The sequence below is a fragment of the Erpetoichthys calabaricus genome, chromosome 18, assembly GCF_900747795.2.
Source record: "Erpetoichthys calabaricus chromosome 18, fErpCal1.3, whole genome shotgun sequence".
Classification (NCBI taxonomy): domain Eukaryota; kingdom Metazoa; phylum Chordata; class Cladistia; order Polypteriformes; family Polypteridae; genus Erpetoichthys; species Erpetoichthys calabaricus.
In genome coordinates, this window is record NC_041411.2 from 58911231 (window position 1) to 58928754 (window position 17524).

Sequence of the window (17524 nt, forward strand, 5' to 3'; positions counted from 1 at the left end):
TCTGGTTATAAAGCGCGTAAAGCATATAACACTTTACATTATGGCAGCCATGGCTTATAAGACTGCAGTATGTCCCATATTTTTCGCTCCTTAAGACACACCTGACCATTAGACGCACTTAGGTTTAGAGGAGGAAAACAAGAAAAACAATATTCTGATCCAAATGGTGTACTAATATATTTAATAAAATATAGCAGAATAATATTTCAACCATGTATGAAAGTCAACAGTGGTATTAAGAGCCATCATCACTGTCATTAAAAAAATGAGGAGAGACTTTAAGGTTGAAGCACTCTTCTAGTTTTCTGGAAACCCCAAGAACTCCTCATCGCTGGTGTCAGAATTTATGAAGCTCAGTTACTCACATACACTTTGGAGGAGCACGTACCTATCTTCACGCGGCATAACCTGTCCAAAGCCACCAGGGGACAAAGCACGTTTGGACCAATGCTCCCTGAAGACATATCACCAGTCTAGTCCCATCTCTATTTGTAATGTCACAAAGTCCTTCATCTCGTCTTTTGTTGTGGGTTTCCACTTTGAAAAGCGAGAATGCGTTGCAAACGCAGCCCGCAATTCAAAAAATTGCTCTGCATACCCGTTTGTCTCATCTGACAGTAGCTGAAAGGCAGCATCAGGAGAGAGCAGCATGAAGTAGTCCAGCGGCTGGTAATCTGTCGAGTCCAACAGCAAGCCATGACAAGTACTACCTTGCTGAACGTAAATCAACATTCACCTAAAGTTTTTAAAACCTTGGCTCAGTTTACCCAGCTTAAAAGGACAGAGCTCAAAAATTAAGAAAAAAGAGGCAAATCTTTATAGAGGATATACTCTGCCATACCTCTGTCTATGGATCTTTTTATAGTAAAGGGTGCTTGAGGACAGTTTTAAGAAGGTTTTTACTTTCAAAAGTAATAATTTAAAGTACATTACTTAAAACAAAACTATTAAGGTTCACTAGAAATGACACAAGTTTAAATCCTAAGGCAGTTGAAAGCTGCTATAACTGTTATGGTTTTACCAGGACTCTGTTCTTGGTTTCTGTTTTAGTAACATGTTTTTACACATGTGTTTTTGTGTATTTTGTTCTTTTTTTAATATTAGAATTCCATGCGAGTTCATTTTTAATTTGGATTTTTACAAAGTTTAATTTTGTTCACATCTTGTTTTTCTTTGTTTATGTAATGCACGTTAGAAGTGTCAAGTGACCATGAAAGTGATGCTATAAATATGTGACGGTCACATCATGCACCATCTCACAATAAATACACTATGTTCAAAGTTCTCTTCTAGTTGTAAGTAGTAGGCCCTAATGTTGGTCTTGTGAGTCTAATGTTGACTTCATTTTGACCATACATTTTGAATAACAAAAAAATTGCCCAATTCAGTTTTGATCTTTTGGTTTTCACCCTTTGCTTTGCCTGTCTAAATCTCTGTCTTGATTAACCATCTCCTGGATATTTAATTTCTCAAAATAATCCTAGGACATGTATTGTTATACATTAACGGTCAGAATTAAAGAACAAATCACATTTATGTACTGTAATTTGCAAATTCACTACTTATCTGAATCCATTTTTTTCTCAACATGATATAGATAGAAGTGACATATTGTAATCATATTTCAACAGTGAAAACTATTCCACATCTTAAAAGATTTAAAAAAATAACTGAGGAAAGTCAGTGATTAAAGATAGAGGATGAGTTGTATTACTTAACGGGTGGTTGTGATCTGGCAATGCCTTAAATACCAAGCAACACCAACCAAATGCCTACATTGGTAGGCATTTTGCATGATGATGTGCCGCTGTAGGGTAACTGAAGCACTGCGATGTTAGACTGTTCAAATGAAGGCTGATGGGACAATCCTCTCAGCCATTGGAAGAGAAGCTGGTCATTCCAGGAGCACAATTTCTCAAATATTGAAGCTGTACAAAGAAAGAAGTAATTCAAGTCTCAAAAAAAGGCCTCCATAAGACAAGTAAATGAGAAAACAGGATGATGCAGAGTAACAGTTAGACACTGCACCTGGAATTGCCTGTCAATTCAGTGCTGAACAGGGCAAGCATTCCTCTCAATATAGTTTCTCATCGAGAAATGTGGCTAAATGCCCACTCCAGAGTGATCAAGCCTCTCATCAGCAAGAAGAGTAAAACAGCTAGACTAGCCTCTGCTGAGAAGCATATTGTGTGGAGTGAGGAGAACTAATCCAAAGTTTATTTCAGTGATGAAACCAACCAAGTTTAATTTAATTAATTCAGATAGGAAACATTGTGTTAAGTGACAAACTGGGGAAAGACTGAACCCAAAGTGTTTGAAGAAGTCAGAAAGGTTTGGAGGAGGAGGTGTCATGGTGTTGTGCCTCTCATACAGCATGCATAATACGTACCAAAACCCTCTTTCGGCAAACAGGCAGATACATCCCTGCAAGCATTACTCAATTAGCCAGCCATTTGTATGCATGACAATGCCACACTGCAATAGAAATTCTTAAAAGCAGAGAATATCGAAATGATGAACTTGCCAGCCCTGAGTCGTGATCTGAACTCTGACTCTCAGGAAGATACTTGGCAACATAGTTACGGCAAGGAAGCCTGCTACAGTTAACACATGTGGAAGAAGCTGGGTGACCACTGGAACAAATTCAAGTCAAAGCGATGCAAGAAAATTGGTCATGTCCTGTTGGTGCAGAAATGTTAGTCATTGAAAGCAAGGGGCCTCTACACTCTGCACAAAATATTGAAAGGTATAATCATCAAAAAAGCACTGAAAAAATTTGAATGCAGGCTTCTTTTCCAATACAGATATAACAGAATCTCTAATTTTGATAACTACTTTTCCAAAATTAAATGTTTTTTTTTTTAATGTGTTTTTTTGCCTAAAACATTCTAGTAGAACAGCAACTATACCTACAGCTACTGTGGCTTTAAATTTTGAAGCAGTGACAGTCACCAATATTTGAAAGAAACAATTTTTCATAAATGTTTCGCTTAATTTTGTTTACTAGAGCACTAGAACAAATCTAGATGAGGAAGGTCGGAACTGACCTTATCAGCTGTCTGCAGTTTCAATTCAGGCAGACCCCGGCTTCATTTAAAAGGGAGCAGTGGAATGATGACTCCGTGAAATTTGCAAAAAATGCAGTTGTTCCGATAGACAGGCCAACACACACTATATCCCATGCCACAGGATACCTACTATGTATTAAATAATGACCTGTTGTTTCGGGTGGCAGAACATAAGGGCAAGGTGCGGTCCCTGTTATTAGTTCCACCCAACGACTCTACCGGCGACAAATCTGTGAACTGGCTCATACCCAACTCCTGGGAGCCCATCTGGGCCCCAAGAAAACATTATAGTGGATCAAGCTTTTTTTGGCCTGGGATTAATAAGGAGGTCCACCACTTTTGCATGTCCTGTTTGGAATGTCAATTGTGGCAGATTCCTAGAACGGACAGTGCTCCTTTAGTCCCACTACCCTTAATTGACATTCCCTTTGAGCGAATTGGGATTGACCTGGTGGGACCCCTAGAACCCTCAGCCAGGGGACATAAATATATAATGGTCCTGGTAGATTATCCTACCTGATATCCTGAAGCTGTTCCATTGCACTCAGCAACGTCCAAGGCTATTGCATGGGAGTTGGTAGGGGTCTTTGCACAAGTTGGTATCCCTAAAGAAATCCTGATGGATCAAGGGATGCCATTTACCTCAGAGACGTTCAGGGAGACTGTCAAGTTACTAAAAATAAAAGATTTATATACCTTGGTATATGGAAGAGGCAGTGGTGCTGTAAGAATTATGTTTCTGGACTTCTCTAGTGCCTTCAGCACCATCCAACCTCGGCTACTTAGTGACAAGCTGACAAAGATGGGAGTAGATTCATACCTGGTGGCATGGATTGTGGACTATATTACAGACAGACCTCAGTATGTGCGTCTTGGGAACTGCAGGTCTGACATTGTGGTCAGCAGCACAGGAGTGCCGCAGGGGACTGTGCTTTCTCCAGTCCTGTTCAGCCTATATACATCGGACTTCCAATACAACTCGGAGTCCTGCCAATTGCAAAAATTCGCTAACAACACTGCTATCGTGGGCTGCATCAGGAGTGGGCTGGAGGAGGATTATAGGAACCTCATCAAGGACTTTGTTAAATGGTGTGACTCAAACCACCTACACCTGAACACCAGTAAAACCAAGGAGCTGGTGGTTGATTTTAGGAGACCCAGGCCCCTCCCGGACCCCGTGATTATCAGAGGTGACTGTGTGCATAGGGTACAGACCTATAAATACCTGGGAGGTGCAGCTGGATGTTAAACTGGACTGGACTGCCAATACTGATGCTCTGTGCAAGAGAGGACAGAGCCGACTATACTTCCTTAGAAGGCTGGCGTCCTTCAACATCTGCAATAAGATGCTGCAGATGTTCTAATCAAACGGTTGTGGTGAGCACCCTCTTCTACGCGGTGGTGTGCTGTTGAGGCAGCATAAAGAAGGACACCTCCCGCCTGGACAAACTGGTGAGGAAGGCAGGCTCTATTGTAGGCACGGAGCTGGACTGTTTGACATCTGTGGCAGAGCGACGGGGCACTGAGCAGGCTCCTGTCAATCATGGAGAATCCACTGCATCCACTAAAACAGTATCATCTCCAGACAGAGGAGCAGCTTCAGCGACCAGACTGCTGTCACTGTCCTGCTCCACTGGCAGACTGAGGAGATCATTCCTCCCCCACACTATGCGACTCTTCAATTCTACCCGGGGGTGGGGGCAAACGTCAACACTATACAAGATTATTGTCTGTTATACCCCGCTTGCACTCTCCACCTAGCTTTTTTTTTTTTTTAACTTGCACTGCATTTTTATTACTCTTTAATTTAATATTGTTTTTATCAGTATGCTTGCTGCTTGAGTATGTGAATTTCCCCCTTGGGGATTAATAAAAGTATCTATCTATCTATCTATCTATCTATCTATCTACTCTATCTATCTATCTAGTATCTATCTATCTATCTATCTATCTATCTATCTATCTATCTATCTATCTATCTATCTATCCTCAAACCAATGGTCTAGTTGAGAGATTTAATCAAACCCTCAAATAGATGTTTACGTAGGGTAGTTAACGAGGACGGAAGGAACTGGGATCAGCTCCTCCCCCCTCGTCCTTTTTGCATATCAGGAAGTCCCACAGGCCTCCATGGGGTTTCTCTCCCTTTGAGTTATTATATGGATGACAAACCTGAGGTATATTGGATATAGTAAAAGAAGGCTGGAGGAAGAGGGCCCTCCCCTCTACAAATATACTTGAATATATTGCGCAATTATGCGATAGATTTGCAAAATTAGGACCTGTTCTAAAATCACACATGGAGAAGGTGCAAGTAGCCCAGGGTCCGTTGTTATAACCATGGTACGTCTCTTCGGGGATTCGAGTTATGGGTATTGGTGTCTACCTTGCACTCCAAATTACTGGCACATTGGCAAGGGTCTTATAAAGTTAAGGAAGGGAAGGGGCTGGGACAATTATTTGGTTAAAACAACCAAATCGTCTGCGCCATGACCTCATGGACAGGTATGCCCGACCCGACGGGGTCTGGGCTTAGAGGGGGACTGTGTCACATATATGCGAATAAGAAGGAGCTGAGTGGACCAAGTGGAGGTAATTACCTGCCAGGGCAGGGGGGGTAGCGGGATATGCTAAACCTACTTCTTTGATCGCTGCAGGGCCAAAATACGGGGAAAACCTGCCTGATTTAACGTCACTTCCGGTTCTGGCACCACTATGGACGTCACTTCCAGTTCCGGCATCTGATGACACCACTTCAGCTTCAGATGACATTATCTGCTGGCTTTGCCATTAAATCCACCATCTTTTCCTCAGACAATTACAGTTCAGTCTGGAATTGAACCTATGCATATCAGTGCTCATTACAAGACCCTTTTGCAGCCAGGGACAATATATGAGTGGCTCCCCCAAAACTTTTTCTGTGTGTTGAGACTACTTCTTTCACACAGCCTAGTCACTCTTTTCAGGATTTTTTCTAATGCTGCTATGTCCTTACAGTGCTCCAGATGAGGCCTCACCAGTGTGTTATGAAGTTTGAGCTAACCTCCTTGGACTTGTACTCCACACATTGTGCTATATAACACAACATTTCTGTTAGCCTTCTTAATGGCTTCTAAACACTGGTCTGGAAGTTGATAGTGTTGAATCCACTATGATTCCTAAATCCTTCTCATAAGGTATACTTTCAATATTCAGATCTCTTATTTTAATTACATTATGAATCTAATGATTACATCTTGTCTGAAGACAGGGCCTGAGTTGCCTTGAAAGTTTGCATATTGTAATCTTTTTAGTTAGCCAATAAAAGGTCATTTTGCTTGACTTCTCACTAATAAATGCTTTATAATTATGCCTTGGAGATAAGAATATTATAATGCATATCACTGAGCCATTATATATAATATATTATAATATTATTATAATGCATGCCAGTCATCATTTAGCTGGTTTGGCTGCATTTCCATACTTTATCAAGGATGTCGTTATTTCTCAGTTTCACTGAAATGTTGCGTACACATGGGTCAGATTTTTCTATTAGTATACACACTGTCACACACATGCGCAATGGGGAGGCAGCTAAAGGGCTTGAGTAAGGGCAGTTCTGAGTCATACCGGGATGTGGGCAGAGTGCACTGACTCTTTTTCCTCCCTTTCCTGCAGACCATTCACGGGAGATTCCACCCTGGCCCTCTTGACGTCACTTCCGGGGACCGAGCCTATGGAAGAAGACCTTGCCGGCTCAGGCCCTATGATGTCACGTCTTGGCTCAAACCTATCCTATGGCTGAAGACCTTCATGAGCCCGACCCCTTTGATCTCCATTCCTGTCTTCCCCTTTAAAAGCTTCCACCTTTTCCCTATTCCCCTCAGTTCTGTTTTTGGACTCAGTTTTGTGCATAGCAGTGCTGTGTAACATACTCACGACTTTTGCAGCCAGGATACCAATTATACGGGTGGCTGCCCCAAACCTTGCTATGGCTCTTTGTGGCTTTTGTGATAACACGTTCCCCCATTCAAATTTTCTTTCATAAATTACAACGTTTGCATGGAAAGCTACGTACACACCTTTGAGCCACTTTTGTGCGTATGCAAGCTTTATAAATGAGGCAGCTAGAGAGTGTTACCCTATTCCACTTACAGCTCTGAATGAGGCAGAGTAGCTTCCTTCATGCCACAATCAGAAGGAACTTCCAACTGACAGGTGAGTCTTATCCCAACAGCAGCCCCCAAGGAACCCACCAGGGCCACTCTGCAGAACTACAACTCCAAATGGATATTATGCCAAAGGGATGCCATCACCATGTGGAACTGGAGGGAGATATGGCCCTGGAAGGCAGAATCCTGTCCTCCTTCCATACTGGCCTCTCTACTGGGAAAAGGAAGAACAACAATTCTGTCCAGGATGTCCATCCACCCAGGTTGTTCACCCTTTATGGCCTTCCAGTTAGGGAAGAAAAGCCCATCCATCCCAGCCGGGATGCTAGTCCAACTGTGCCTTCCATTACAGTACAAGCTCCATATGTACACTAGATTGGCCAGGACTTGAATCCTGGATTCTGGGACTGTGAAACAGGTGTGTGTTAACTACTTTAATGACTGCTAACAACTGTATACTTGAAAAGTAAAAAATGTAAAATATGCTTGAGAAAGCAACTCCAAAGTGAAATGTTTAATTCTTTTTTTTATAAACTGTCATTGTAGTGGTATTAATTTCAGACTTTACTCAAGTTTTAATTTTGTTTTTTAATTTCCAAGAGATAAGGTTCAATCTTAATGCACTCTACTTTTATAAACCAGAAAATATATAGTCTTTGTATGCAAATTACAGCAGGCATTGGACATAACTTCAGCATGGGTAAGACATTTTTTACACAAATAGAATTTTTCTGATTGATTCCAGTTATTCCTGTGCTACATAAAGTCGCAATGAATCAAAGAAGATGAGGCATTCGAAAACTGTGCATATCACAAATGAAGTTTCCATTTTGCACTGAGAGATAGTATTTACAACTGAAAGTTATATGAATATTTCTTACTTTTAGTGGATCATATGCAGCAATAGTAATCTGAGCTCTGAGCTGGACATGGCCGCGATGTTCTGTTGTCCTATTATAACAAACATGGAGTGTTGTGTATCCAGAAGATTCAGCCTGTACTCGCAATCCACTACAGTACTCTGGACCAGGATTTAATCTACCTGAATCAAAAAAACAAAAAGAAAAAAACACAGTAATCAAATCAATCAAATTTGTTTGTCACCCTACAAATTTTGCAATGCAATACAAAATGTAGTGTAGCAACTCCAAACATTGAGCCTTACAAAAAATAATAAAAAGGTTAATAACAATAACACATCCATCCATCCATCCATCTTCCAACCCCGCTGAATCCGAACACAGGGTCACGGGGGTCTGCTGGAGCCAAAACCCAGGCCAACACAGGGCACAAGGCAGGGAAACCAATCCCGGGCAGGGTGCCAAACCCACCGCAGGACACACACACAAAACACACCCACACACCAAGCACACACTAGGGCCAATTTAGAATCGCCAATCCACCTAACCTGCCATGTCTTTGGACTGTGGGAGGGAAACCGGAGCGCCCGGAGGAAACCCACGCAGACTACGGGGAGAACATGCAAACTCCACGCAGGAGGACCCGGGAAGTGAACCCGGGTCCCCCAGATCTCCCAACTGTGAGGCAGCAGCGCTACCCACTGCGCCACCCGTGCCGCCTAACAATAACACAAATATCTAAAATCATTTCAAGGAATTGTAAATATTTGATAGTAATAAATAATAACTAAATAAATAACTTAATAACTTAAAAAAAACTTCATATAAAGATAGTTTACAATAGGGCATCATGTAGTTCTAGACAACAAGATGCGGATGAACTGTACAACAAAGCCTCCTCCTCAGTCTCTCTGGACCGGACTTTAGACAGCGTAGTGTTTATCTGACTGCAGCACAGAAAAGAGGCCAACGTTGGGATGGCTGGAATCATTGATAATTTTCTCTGCCCTGGTCTGACATCACTTGGTGTACTTGTCCTGGAAATTCGGGAGTGCACACACAGTAGAATACTTTCAGTGGTCGAGGTCGATGTGTAGAAGTTTGTTAGTAATTGGGAGTGCATACAGAAACTACCTGAGGTGTCAGACTCAAATGTACATATTCCAAACTTTGTGGGACTGAAAAATCATACATGAATTTAAGAATAATTATATTTTGCTCCTGATAACCAAGATGGATCAGCATGAAACTGGAAATGGGAAAATAACTAATGGGGACCTCTTTACTAGTGGAAAAGGAGGATAAATATGAGATAGATTAATGTAGAGGTAGAGTAATGTATGTTACTGGTACAGCTGCACAATTAAAGGTAAACTCCGACCACAAAAAGTGTAAGGAGCAGGCAGGTTTAATTGTTTTATGTTGATGGACTGACAAAATAATATTGGTGAGACTTTGAGGAATCAGTGTTTTTGATTACAGCCAGTTTTGTTCCCTAGATCATGGTTATTTTTTGTTTTCAGATGAACTTTTATTATTTTATTGTTATGTTTATTATTTAAAATGTATGTTTGAGCAATTTAAGATATGTTTAAATATATTCCCTTGTGCTGTGTAGGTGGAAACCAAAAATTGCGTTGTCACCTTGACATCACCACCTTTATATGTGGTAGAAGAGATGGTCCCAGCAGTGCATCATTGAGAACTGTGGAGGGGTGCATCAAGTGAGTACTGTTCTCATTCACCGGTTTGTGGATTCTTTTGCTTTGTTTTTGGACTCTGATTCTTTGGTTTTGTTTGGTCACATTTGCCTTGAGTTGCCTTTTTCAGTTATACACTTTTTAGAAGTATTTTGTTGCTCTTTCCTGTTTTTGCTATTTCTTAAAGTCATTTTGTTTAAACTAATAAATTATTATTTATAAGGATTCGTTGTGGACCTTGTTTTCTCAAGCCAGATGTTTAATGTTTTAGACTTTCCCTTGAAGGGCATTTTTGAACATTTATAGTAGTTTTTGGACTTTAAAAGCCATCACCCAATTTGTGCTTGAAGCCTATCTATTGCGCTTTGGGTTCTGTCTGTTGAGGACTATTTTAGGGTTCAGAGTCAGTAAAATCTGGGCCTGACCTGTGTAAGTTTGAGTCTCTATCACCCTTTTTTTGCCATTTTGCATCGCTGCTTTATAACACAGAGAAGAAAACCTGACCTGAAAGTAGTGGTTCCTGTTTAACAGTGGGTGTAAAATATTAAAATAAAACCATAGCAAAGAATAGTATCTCCTATCATTCTCTTTCTTAACTAAGTATCTTAAAATGCTTTTTTTACTTTATACAAAATATTCATAAGATTTCAATGTCATAGTGAATAATTATTTGTAGCTGTATCTGTTATGGCATTATTGCACCTTGGCAGGAAGGAAATAGAGAAAACATTTTTTGCTGGGAAAATCTGCATTTTCTTTGAATATCTTTTTGTTTTCTTTTCTAACATTTGTACTTGACTTTTTGGAAAAAAAGTTGAGGGAGGACCACACCCAGCTATCGTTTATCCCCCTTGTCAAACGTGGCAACATTGTAACATTGCTGCAAGTAACATCAATGAGTTAATAAAAGAGTGCGTGGACTCTTTTATTCTCCAGAAAAGAAAAACAGTATAACAGTGATACAAACTGAAAGTACTTTAAAAAGTGTATGCGATGCCTTTTAAAAAGAACAGATTTACTAACCCCAACAAGAAAGGTCTAACAGGAATCGGTTCTTGTAAAGTTTCACATAATTGCTCACATTCAACCCTTTGATACCTTAAATAATGATTATCTTTTGCATTTTAAAAAGGAAAAGACTTTTTGTTCTTTAATAAAGAGATCATACTTTGAATTAACAAAGATATGTTTTAATGACGCTGGATTAGTAATTGGTTGACACCGTGCAATTTAGAAGATAAACTGCTGGTTTTTTCACATTTAATGAAGCTTTGGCTTACCTGGTAAAGGATGGAAGATGCCCTGGTTGTCCACTTCCATTGACAGGTCCAGCTGGGAGCAGTCACTCAGCATTACCTTTTCACCAGTATCCATATTTAAAATGCCCAAATATTCTCAAGGAAGTTCAAGGGTAAGGACCAACCAAGGCCTCAACTGGGCAGGTTGTGAATTCAATGCCTACTGGCTCTATCACATAAACCTGTAACAGAAAACGCAATGAAGGCAAAAATATGGACGTTACTTAGATTCTACTTAGATTTTGTCCAAGAAGGACTTTGTGTGCATGTATGCCATTAACTTTTGCATGAATTTTCAACTTTTGCTGGGGAAAAATACTAAAAATTTCTAAACCAGAGAAGATAATAAAATATTCATTAAAGATTCCCGGTTTTGATACTTTGAAAGAGCTAGACAGTCAAAACTTTCCGATAGCATCATTCAAACTTTCAGTTAACATCTTGCATAAAAATTACAGTTTGGTGGTGGTGAAAGAAGAATTCAAAACTTATTGTCATGAATAGGGTTCTTTGAAGCATACAAGGTGAAAAATGTTCTTCCTTCAGTAACAGCAAAAAAAAAAAAAAAAAAGAAAAATGCTCTAAATGGTTATTTTATCTTTCTTCTTTAAATGAGGTAGTCAAATATTTTTCCCCAATCTTATCATCATCTTTACCATCTTCTAAAATGTGAAAAACAAAGTACATCCCATGAATTGTTTTTTTTTTCTTTTTTAACATACAAGGGAACATTCAAAGCTTTAATCTTCATTTATGGAGTATCTACAGATCAAGGTGATATATCAAAATATCAAGCCACATTCACATTTTATAGTCCCATTGTATAAGTTAAATAAACAAACACACAGATTTCACATGGTGGAAAAAATTAAAGTACACTTCTACATTTATCACTACTTCAAGTTCTAAAATTAGAATCAGGTGCTAATGATTAGAACATCCTTAGAGAATATCTTGGAGGAAACCTGTCTGATTTAAACCTCAAGATATTTTAGTTGGTTTGTTCATTGTTGTTTGAAAGAGTGCCGTTACCACCATGTCTAGATCAAAAGAGCTTTCTGAGGGCTTCAGAAATTTTTTTTTATAGATGCCTATGAGTCTGGGAAGGGATTTTTAAAAAGATCTCTAAACAATTGGAAAATCAACCATTCCACTATCTGGAATGAATTTTAAACAATTGCCAACTTTTCCAGGTCCAGGCTGACTGACCTAACAAGTGCAGCCAGGGAGCAGAACACAAGACACTAAGACAAGTCTCAATGAACCCCAGAATTTCATCATAGGACCCTACAGGTAGCTCTTGCCACTGTTGATGCCAAAGTGCATGAGTCTACTATTAGAAAGCAACTGTACAAATTTGATTTACATGGGAGATTTTGCAAAAAAAAAAAAAAAAAAAACTAGAAAGAACTTCATTGGCAAGACAAAAGTTTGTTCATGAAAGCCTACAAAAACACATATCTCTGGATCAAATGTGTTCTGTTACAAAAGTAGGCAAAAATGTAGTTATTTGTCCATAGTGCAGAAAACATCTTTGGACAAAAATAAAGGACAATATTTGACTAGAAGAACCTGTTACCAAATGGAAAACATGATGGTGGAAATGTGGTTTCAGGCTGCTTTGTTGAATCAGGACCTGGGCAGCTCATCATCACAGAGTTCAGTATGAATTCGTCATTATATCAGAGGGTACTTGAAGATAATGTACGACTATCTGTCAGAAGATTGAGGCTAAACAGAAATTGGACCATGCAACATGATATTCATCCTAAACATACCATTAAATCCATCAATTTATAGCTTAAAAGAAAGAAATGCAGGGTTCTGGAATGCAAGTCAAAGTCTGGATCTGAATCTCAAAGATGCTGTGGGAGCATTTGAAACAGGGTGTGCATACAAGATGCCCCTCAAACATCACACTGTTGTAAGAATTCTGCATGGAGGAGCATCCTTGTCAATATTAGAGACTGGAAGATAGTTATAGGAAATGCCTACTTGAGGTTGCTTCTACCAAAGCAAGCAATACCAGCTGTTAGAGCCAAAGGGGTATTCACTTCTTCCACAAGCATAAATGGCATTCTCTAGCTCAGGGCTATTCAGTTACAATTATGGTTGGACCAGATTTTAAAATCAAGAAATTAAGCTGGGCCAGACATTTTCAGTAGCAGGTAATGACTAATTTTAAATCAACACAAATGAATGTATTGAAAAACAAATAATGTTTAGTGATTGTTTCCCTTTTACATTTGGTCACATCTGACACTGGCACATCAAAAAGTGCATAAAAAACAACAAAAAAGCTATAACTGAACAGAATTTGAGATAGTAGTAGCAATATTTTTTAAACTTTAGAAATAAAAAAAAAGAAACATTTTGCTCTCATCTGACCCAGGCACGTCTCAAAGTGCATAAAATCAAAAACATGCACAGTATTACCAAATAACATTTGTTTCCATTTTGAAATATGAGATCCTCTCCTAATTTACATGGGGGGGGGGGGGGGGGGGATCACGATAGGCAAGGGATTTTTTTTCATAGAATTTTAAACTATTTCATTCAGACGATTTTAAATACTCACAAGACAGAAGTTCAGTTTGAGTTCCCACAACAAAGCCACTCCTGTTGAAACTGCCTGAGTAATGTACGGCGTGAAAGTGATTGGTACATTTAATTTTTAATGGATTTGTCTTTAAAATGTCTTTGTACAAAGTTCTTGGGTGTCAAGTGATGAATTATTAATTATAATTATTACTATAATTCTTTACATTTATATAGCTCTTTTTCTAACTACTCAAAGCGCTGTCCACACAGGGAGGACCCAGGAAGCAAACCCACAATCTCCTTACTGCAAAGCAGCAGCACTACCACTGTGCAACCTATGAGGATACTCACAAAAAATATATTATTTTTTTTTACTAAATCTTATTTTCCATGTTTCTCTGTTGATGAGCTCCTTTTTTTTTTTTTTTTTTTTTTTGTTCTTTTATTTCGTCTTATACGATTTCTTGTATTAGGAATTTGTTAGTTTTCGCATACCCCCTGGGGTCAGAGCGCTAGGGGTCAGCCAGTTGTTACAGCGCCCCTGGAGCAATTACAGGTTAAGGGTCTTGCTCAAAGGGACCAGCAGAGTAGGATCTCTTTTGCAGTGACGGGGATTCGAACCGGCAACCTTCTGGATACCAGCGCAGATCCTTAGCCTCCTCCTGCTGAAGAATGTATTGGTAACAGAACGTACTGTCATAGTGCACACACCAAAATGATTGAAGTATCAACTAACAAAGTGGCATTTTTTGATACCATTTTAACAAAAGTTTACTGTCTGCTATCAATCACAGAGCACCCCGGTAAAATGACATGTAATATACCTTCACCTTAAATATGCAGACTTCATCACATTACTATACATGACGAAACAGTGGGCAGGCCAATGCTGATACAAGTTTAGAGACAGACAGGCCAGTATTTTGGATGGGAGTATGCGTTAAATCAAAAGTGAAAACACAAGGTCGGTGACAATCACACCTTAGTGTGCTGCGCCAAATATGACGGGACAACTGAATGGAGTAAAGATATCTTCACAACATGGGACCTGTATGATGGGCAGAGGAATTTCAAATGTTTTGCATGCCTACGTTTTGTTTTTGATGACCAGTTGCGTCATATTCAGCCTTTCGTTCATTATTCTGGCCACAAGCAGTAACCAGCCTCTCATTGAAAATCACCATTACGGTATACATAACAGTCCCATCAGCAGCACTGTGTACTTAGAAATATTTTTTATTGTGTGTCTCCAAGTCTGACATCATTTTTGCAGCGACTCCCTCTCACCCAGCACGGGATATAAATGAGCCTTTATGCGGCTCAGGGATATGCAATGGGATGAGCCTGTACTCGACACATATGTTAACAGCACATCCACTTAACAGTAAAAAATGGCATTTCTGCATCTGTTTCAATATAATTAGTTTAAATTTTTTCAATGATTTCATCACAACTGCAAACTAAGTAAAACTGATAATTGCCAAAGCCTATTTTTGGTTGCATTTGAGACCATTTTAGTTGCAGTCTGGAGGTTGCTTCTGGGCCGCATGTGGCCCACAAGCTGCCATTTGAATAGGTCTGCTCTAGCTGTTAATTATTTGTCGAATAAAGTTCGCAAAGTTAACTTTTCATTATTTTTTTCTCCAATTACATCACTGTAAGATCAAAATCTTGATATGCCAACATGTATTAAAAAAGCAAAAAAACATTACTATGGCATGTACTTACTTTTTCACTTGACTGTATAATCAGAGAAGCAGGAAAGCACCAATATTACTTTAAATAAACCGTTTCATTAGAAGAGTTTCAACAGAGGCAGAATGACCTTACTTTCATATCCCCATAATGAAGGAGGGTTCTGCATGTCATGGGCACGTATTACACTGACACCTTCTTCAATTCCAGAAGTAATGACTCCTTTAAAAGTTACCATTGCCACTGCATGTTTAGAAGAAAAACCAAGAAAATTTCCACTTCCTCCATTTGCCTGTGAAGTAAACAAATCTATGATAATAATGTGACAATTTCTGAATAACCCTTAACTCAATTCAAAGTCTACATAAATGAAAAAATTCTGTGTTTATTTTTAATACAAGTATAGCATGAAAAGAAGTATGCAATTCTAAGTTATGGATTTTTGGAGATGTTGTCCAAACAAAAACAAAAAAGTGTGGACAAACTGTCCATACAACACTTAACTTACTTTGATGCATATTTGACGACTCCAAATGTAATACGGATTACGTATCCACAATACAAAAGTAAATATTTTTATTTGATAATTATTATTTTTTAAAAGTCATCTTAAACCACAAATTGTTATTAGGGAAATGTCTATACATGAAATTTTAAAAAATGTGCAATATTGACCCTGTTAATAGGTCAGTCAGACTAACTTGTATCACTTGGATTCATTGAGCAATGAATATTGTCTACAGACAGGATAAGCTGAAAACAGTCAACATCAATAAAGAGTATTTAGTTCAGTTTTTGATATGAAATCATCTAGTAGGGCAGCAATTTTTAAAAAGTTGTGGACAATATTTCTTATGAAACTACAAACATCAGAATATGAGAAAAAATGTTCAGAAGTGTGCTATATTTGTTCAGGCTCTGAAATAGAAAAGAATAGATTATATAGCAAGACTGTTTTTGTACATTATTAAATGTTTTTTCCATTGCCATTAGTTTGCCCATTCTTTATGGTAATTATTAATATTTAAATGTATCAAGAAAATGGATCGTTGAAGAATATTCTTGTAATATGTATGTATCTGATGTGTTCAAGTGTTCATACTTATGTTTTGCTGCATATCATGTGATAAACATGGCCTGTGCTTTGGCTTTGTTTAATTGAGTGCAATATAAAAGTTTATTTCACTTTCACTCTTCTTATGCTGGTGAGACTTCTCAGGCCAGCATGCCAAAATGAACAGTGCAGGATAAACTATCCCCATTAACTTCTCCCAGGAACCCTGCATACAGGCCTCATTCTTTGGGCTTTACTCATTCAACCTCATTCTTTTAGTCCCTTATCCAGAGCTCATGAACATTAGATGATAATATGGGTGTGGACTTGCTGGCAAATCAAAAGGTAGTTGAATTCCATCAATTGGGACAGCTGTTGCTGTTCATGCCTTACCTACTGGGAACACATCACTTTTTTTTAGGAGAGGACCATGAATTCACATTTTGTGTCTCCATTGCATCATAATACGGGAACTGCTCCAGTGTATGGAAGAGATAATAGTCTGATGAAGCCAAGAGGATTTCATCGCCTGCAAATACCTTAGATGGAACTGTTAGATTCTCAAGCTGGATTCTCTCCAGACAACAGCTGCACTTTGATATTTTGTCAGTGACAATCCTGAGCAAGAGAGACCAGATGCAGCCCATCCCACATTGCAAGGAATCAAAACAACACTAAGTATGATAAAAACATCTATTTTTCCACAAATGCTAGGGCTACGTGGCACATAAAAGGGAGCCAACGTTCAATGCTCTTCCACGAGGTGCCATAATTAAATTAAAATAAGATGACTGGTACAACATCCAGTGCTTGATTCCTGTTTTGTGCCTAATGCTACCTGGATGGTATGTTGTCCCCGCACCCTCACCAGGATTAGGCAGGTCCGAATAATCATTATTCAATAATGGCTGGATGAATAGACATGTGAAACAAGTTGCAGTGTTATAATAAATTTCTCAAAATATTTGTAGGATGTGACTCAACTAATTATCAATTTATTTCGGACTACTGTCATTTACCATTTAAAGTCTTTAATAATCATTTTGTTTTCTTTACATTTATATTAAAAAATTTAGGCAGATCGGCTAAATACAATTGGATCTGTGAATGTAAAAATCAATCCTATTAATTATCAGCATTTAACCACCTTAGCT

General features: G+C 38.7%; 1 protein-coding gene across 1 annotated transcript in view; it reads right to left on the minus strand.

Moving 5' to 3' along the window:
* Positions 1-17524, minus strand: part of LOC114668435 (nuclear pore membrane glycoprotein 210-like) — a 367033-nt gene that overhangs the window by 190751 nt on the left and 158758 nt on the right. The window contains 5 exon segments of the mRNA XM_051921542.1: positions 8104-8264; positions 11063-11198; positions 11200-11262; positions 15452-15472; positions 15474-15608. Coding sequence (XP_051777502.1) covers positions 8104-8264; positions 11063-11198; positions 11200-11262; positions 15452-15472; positions 15474-15608 — 516 coding nt within the window.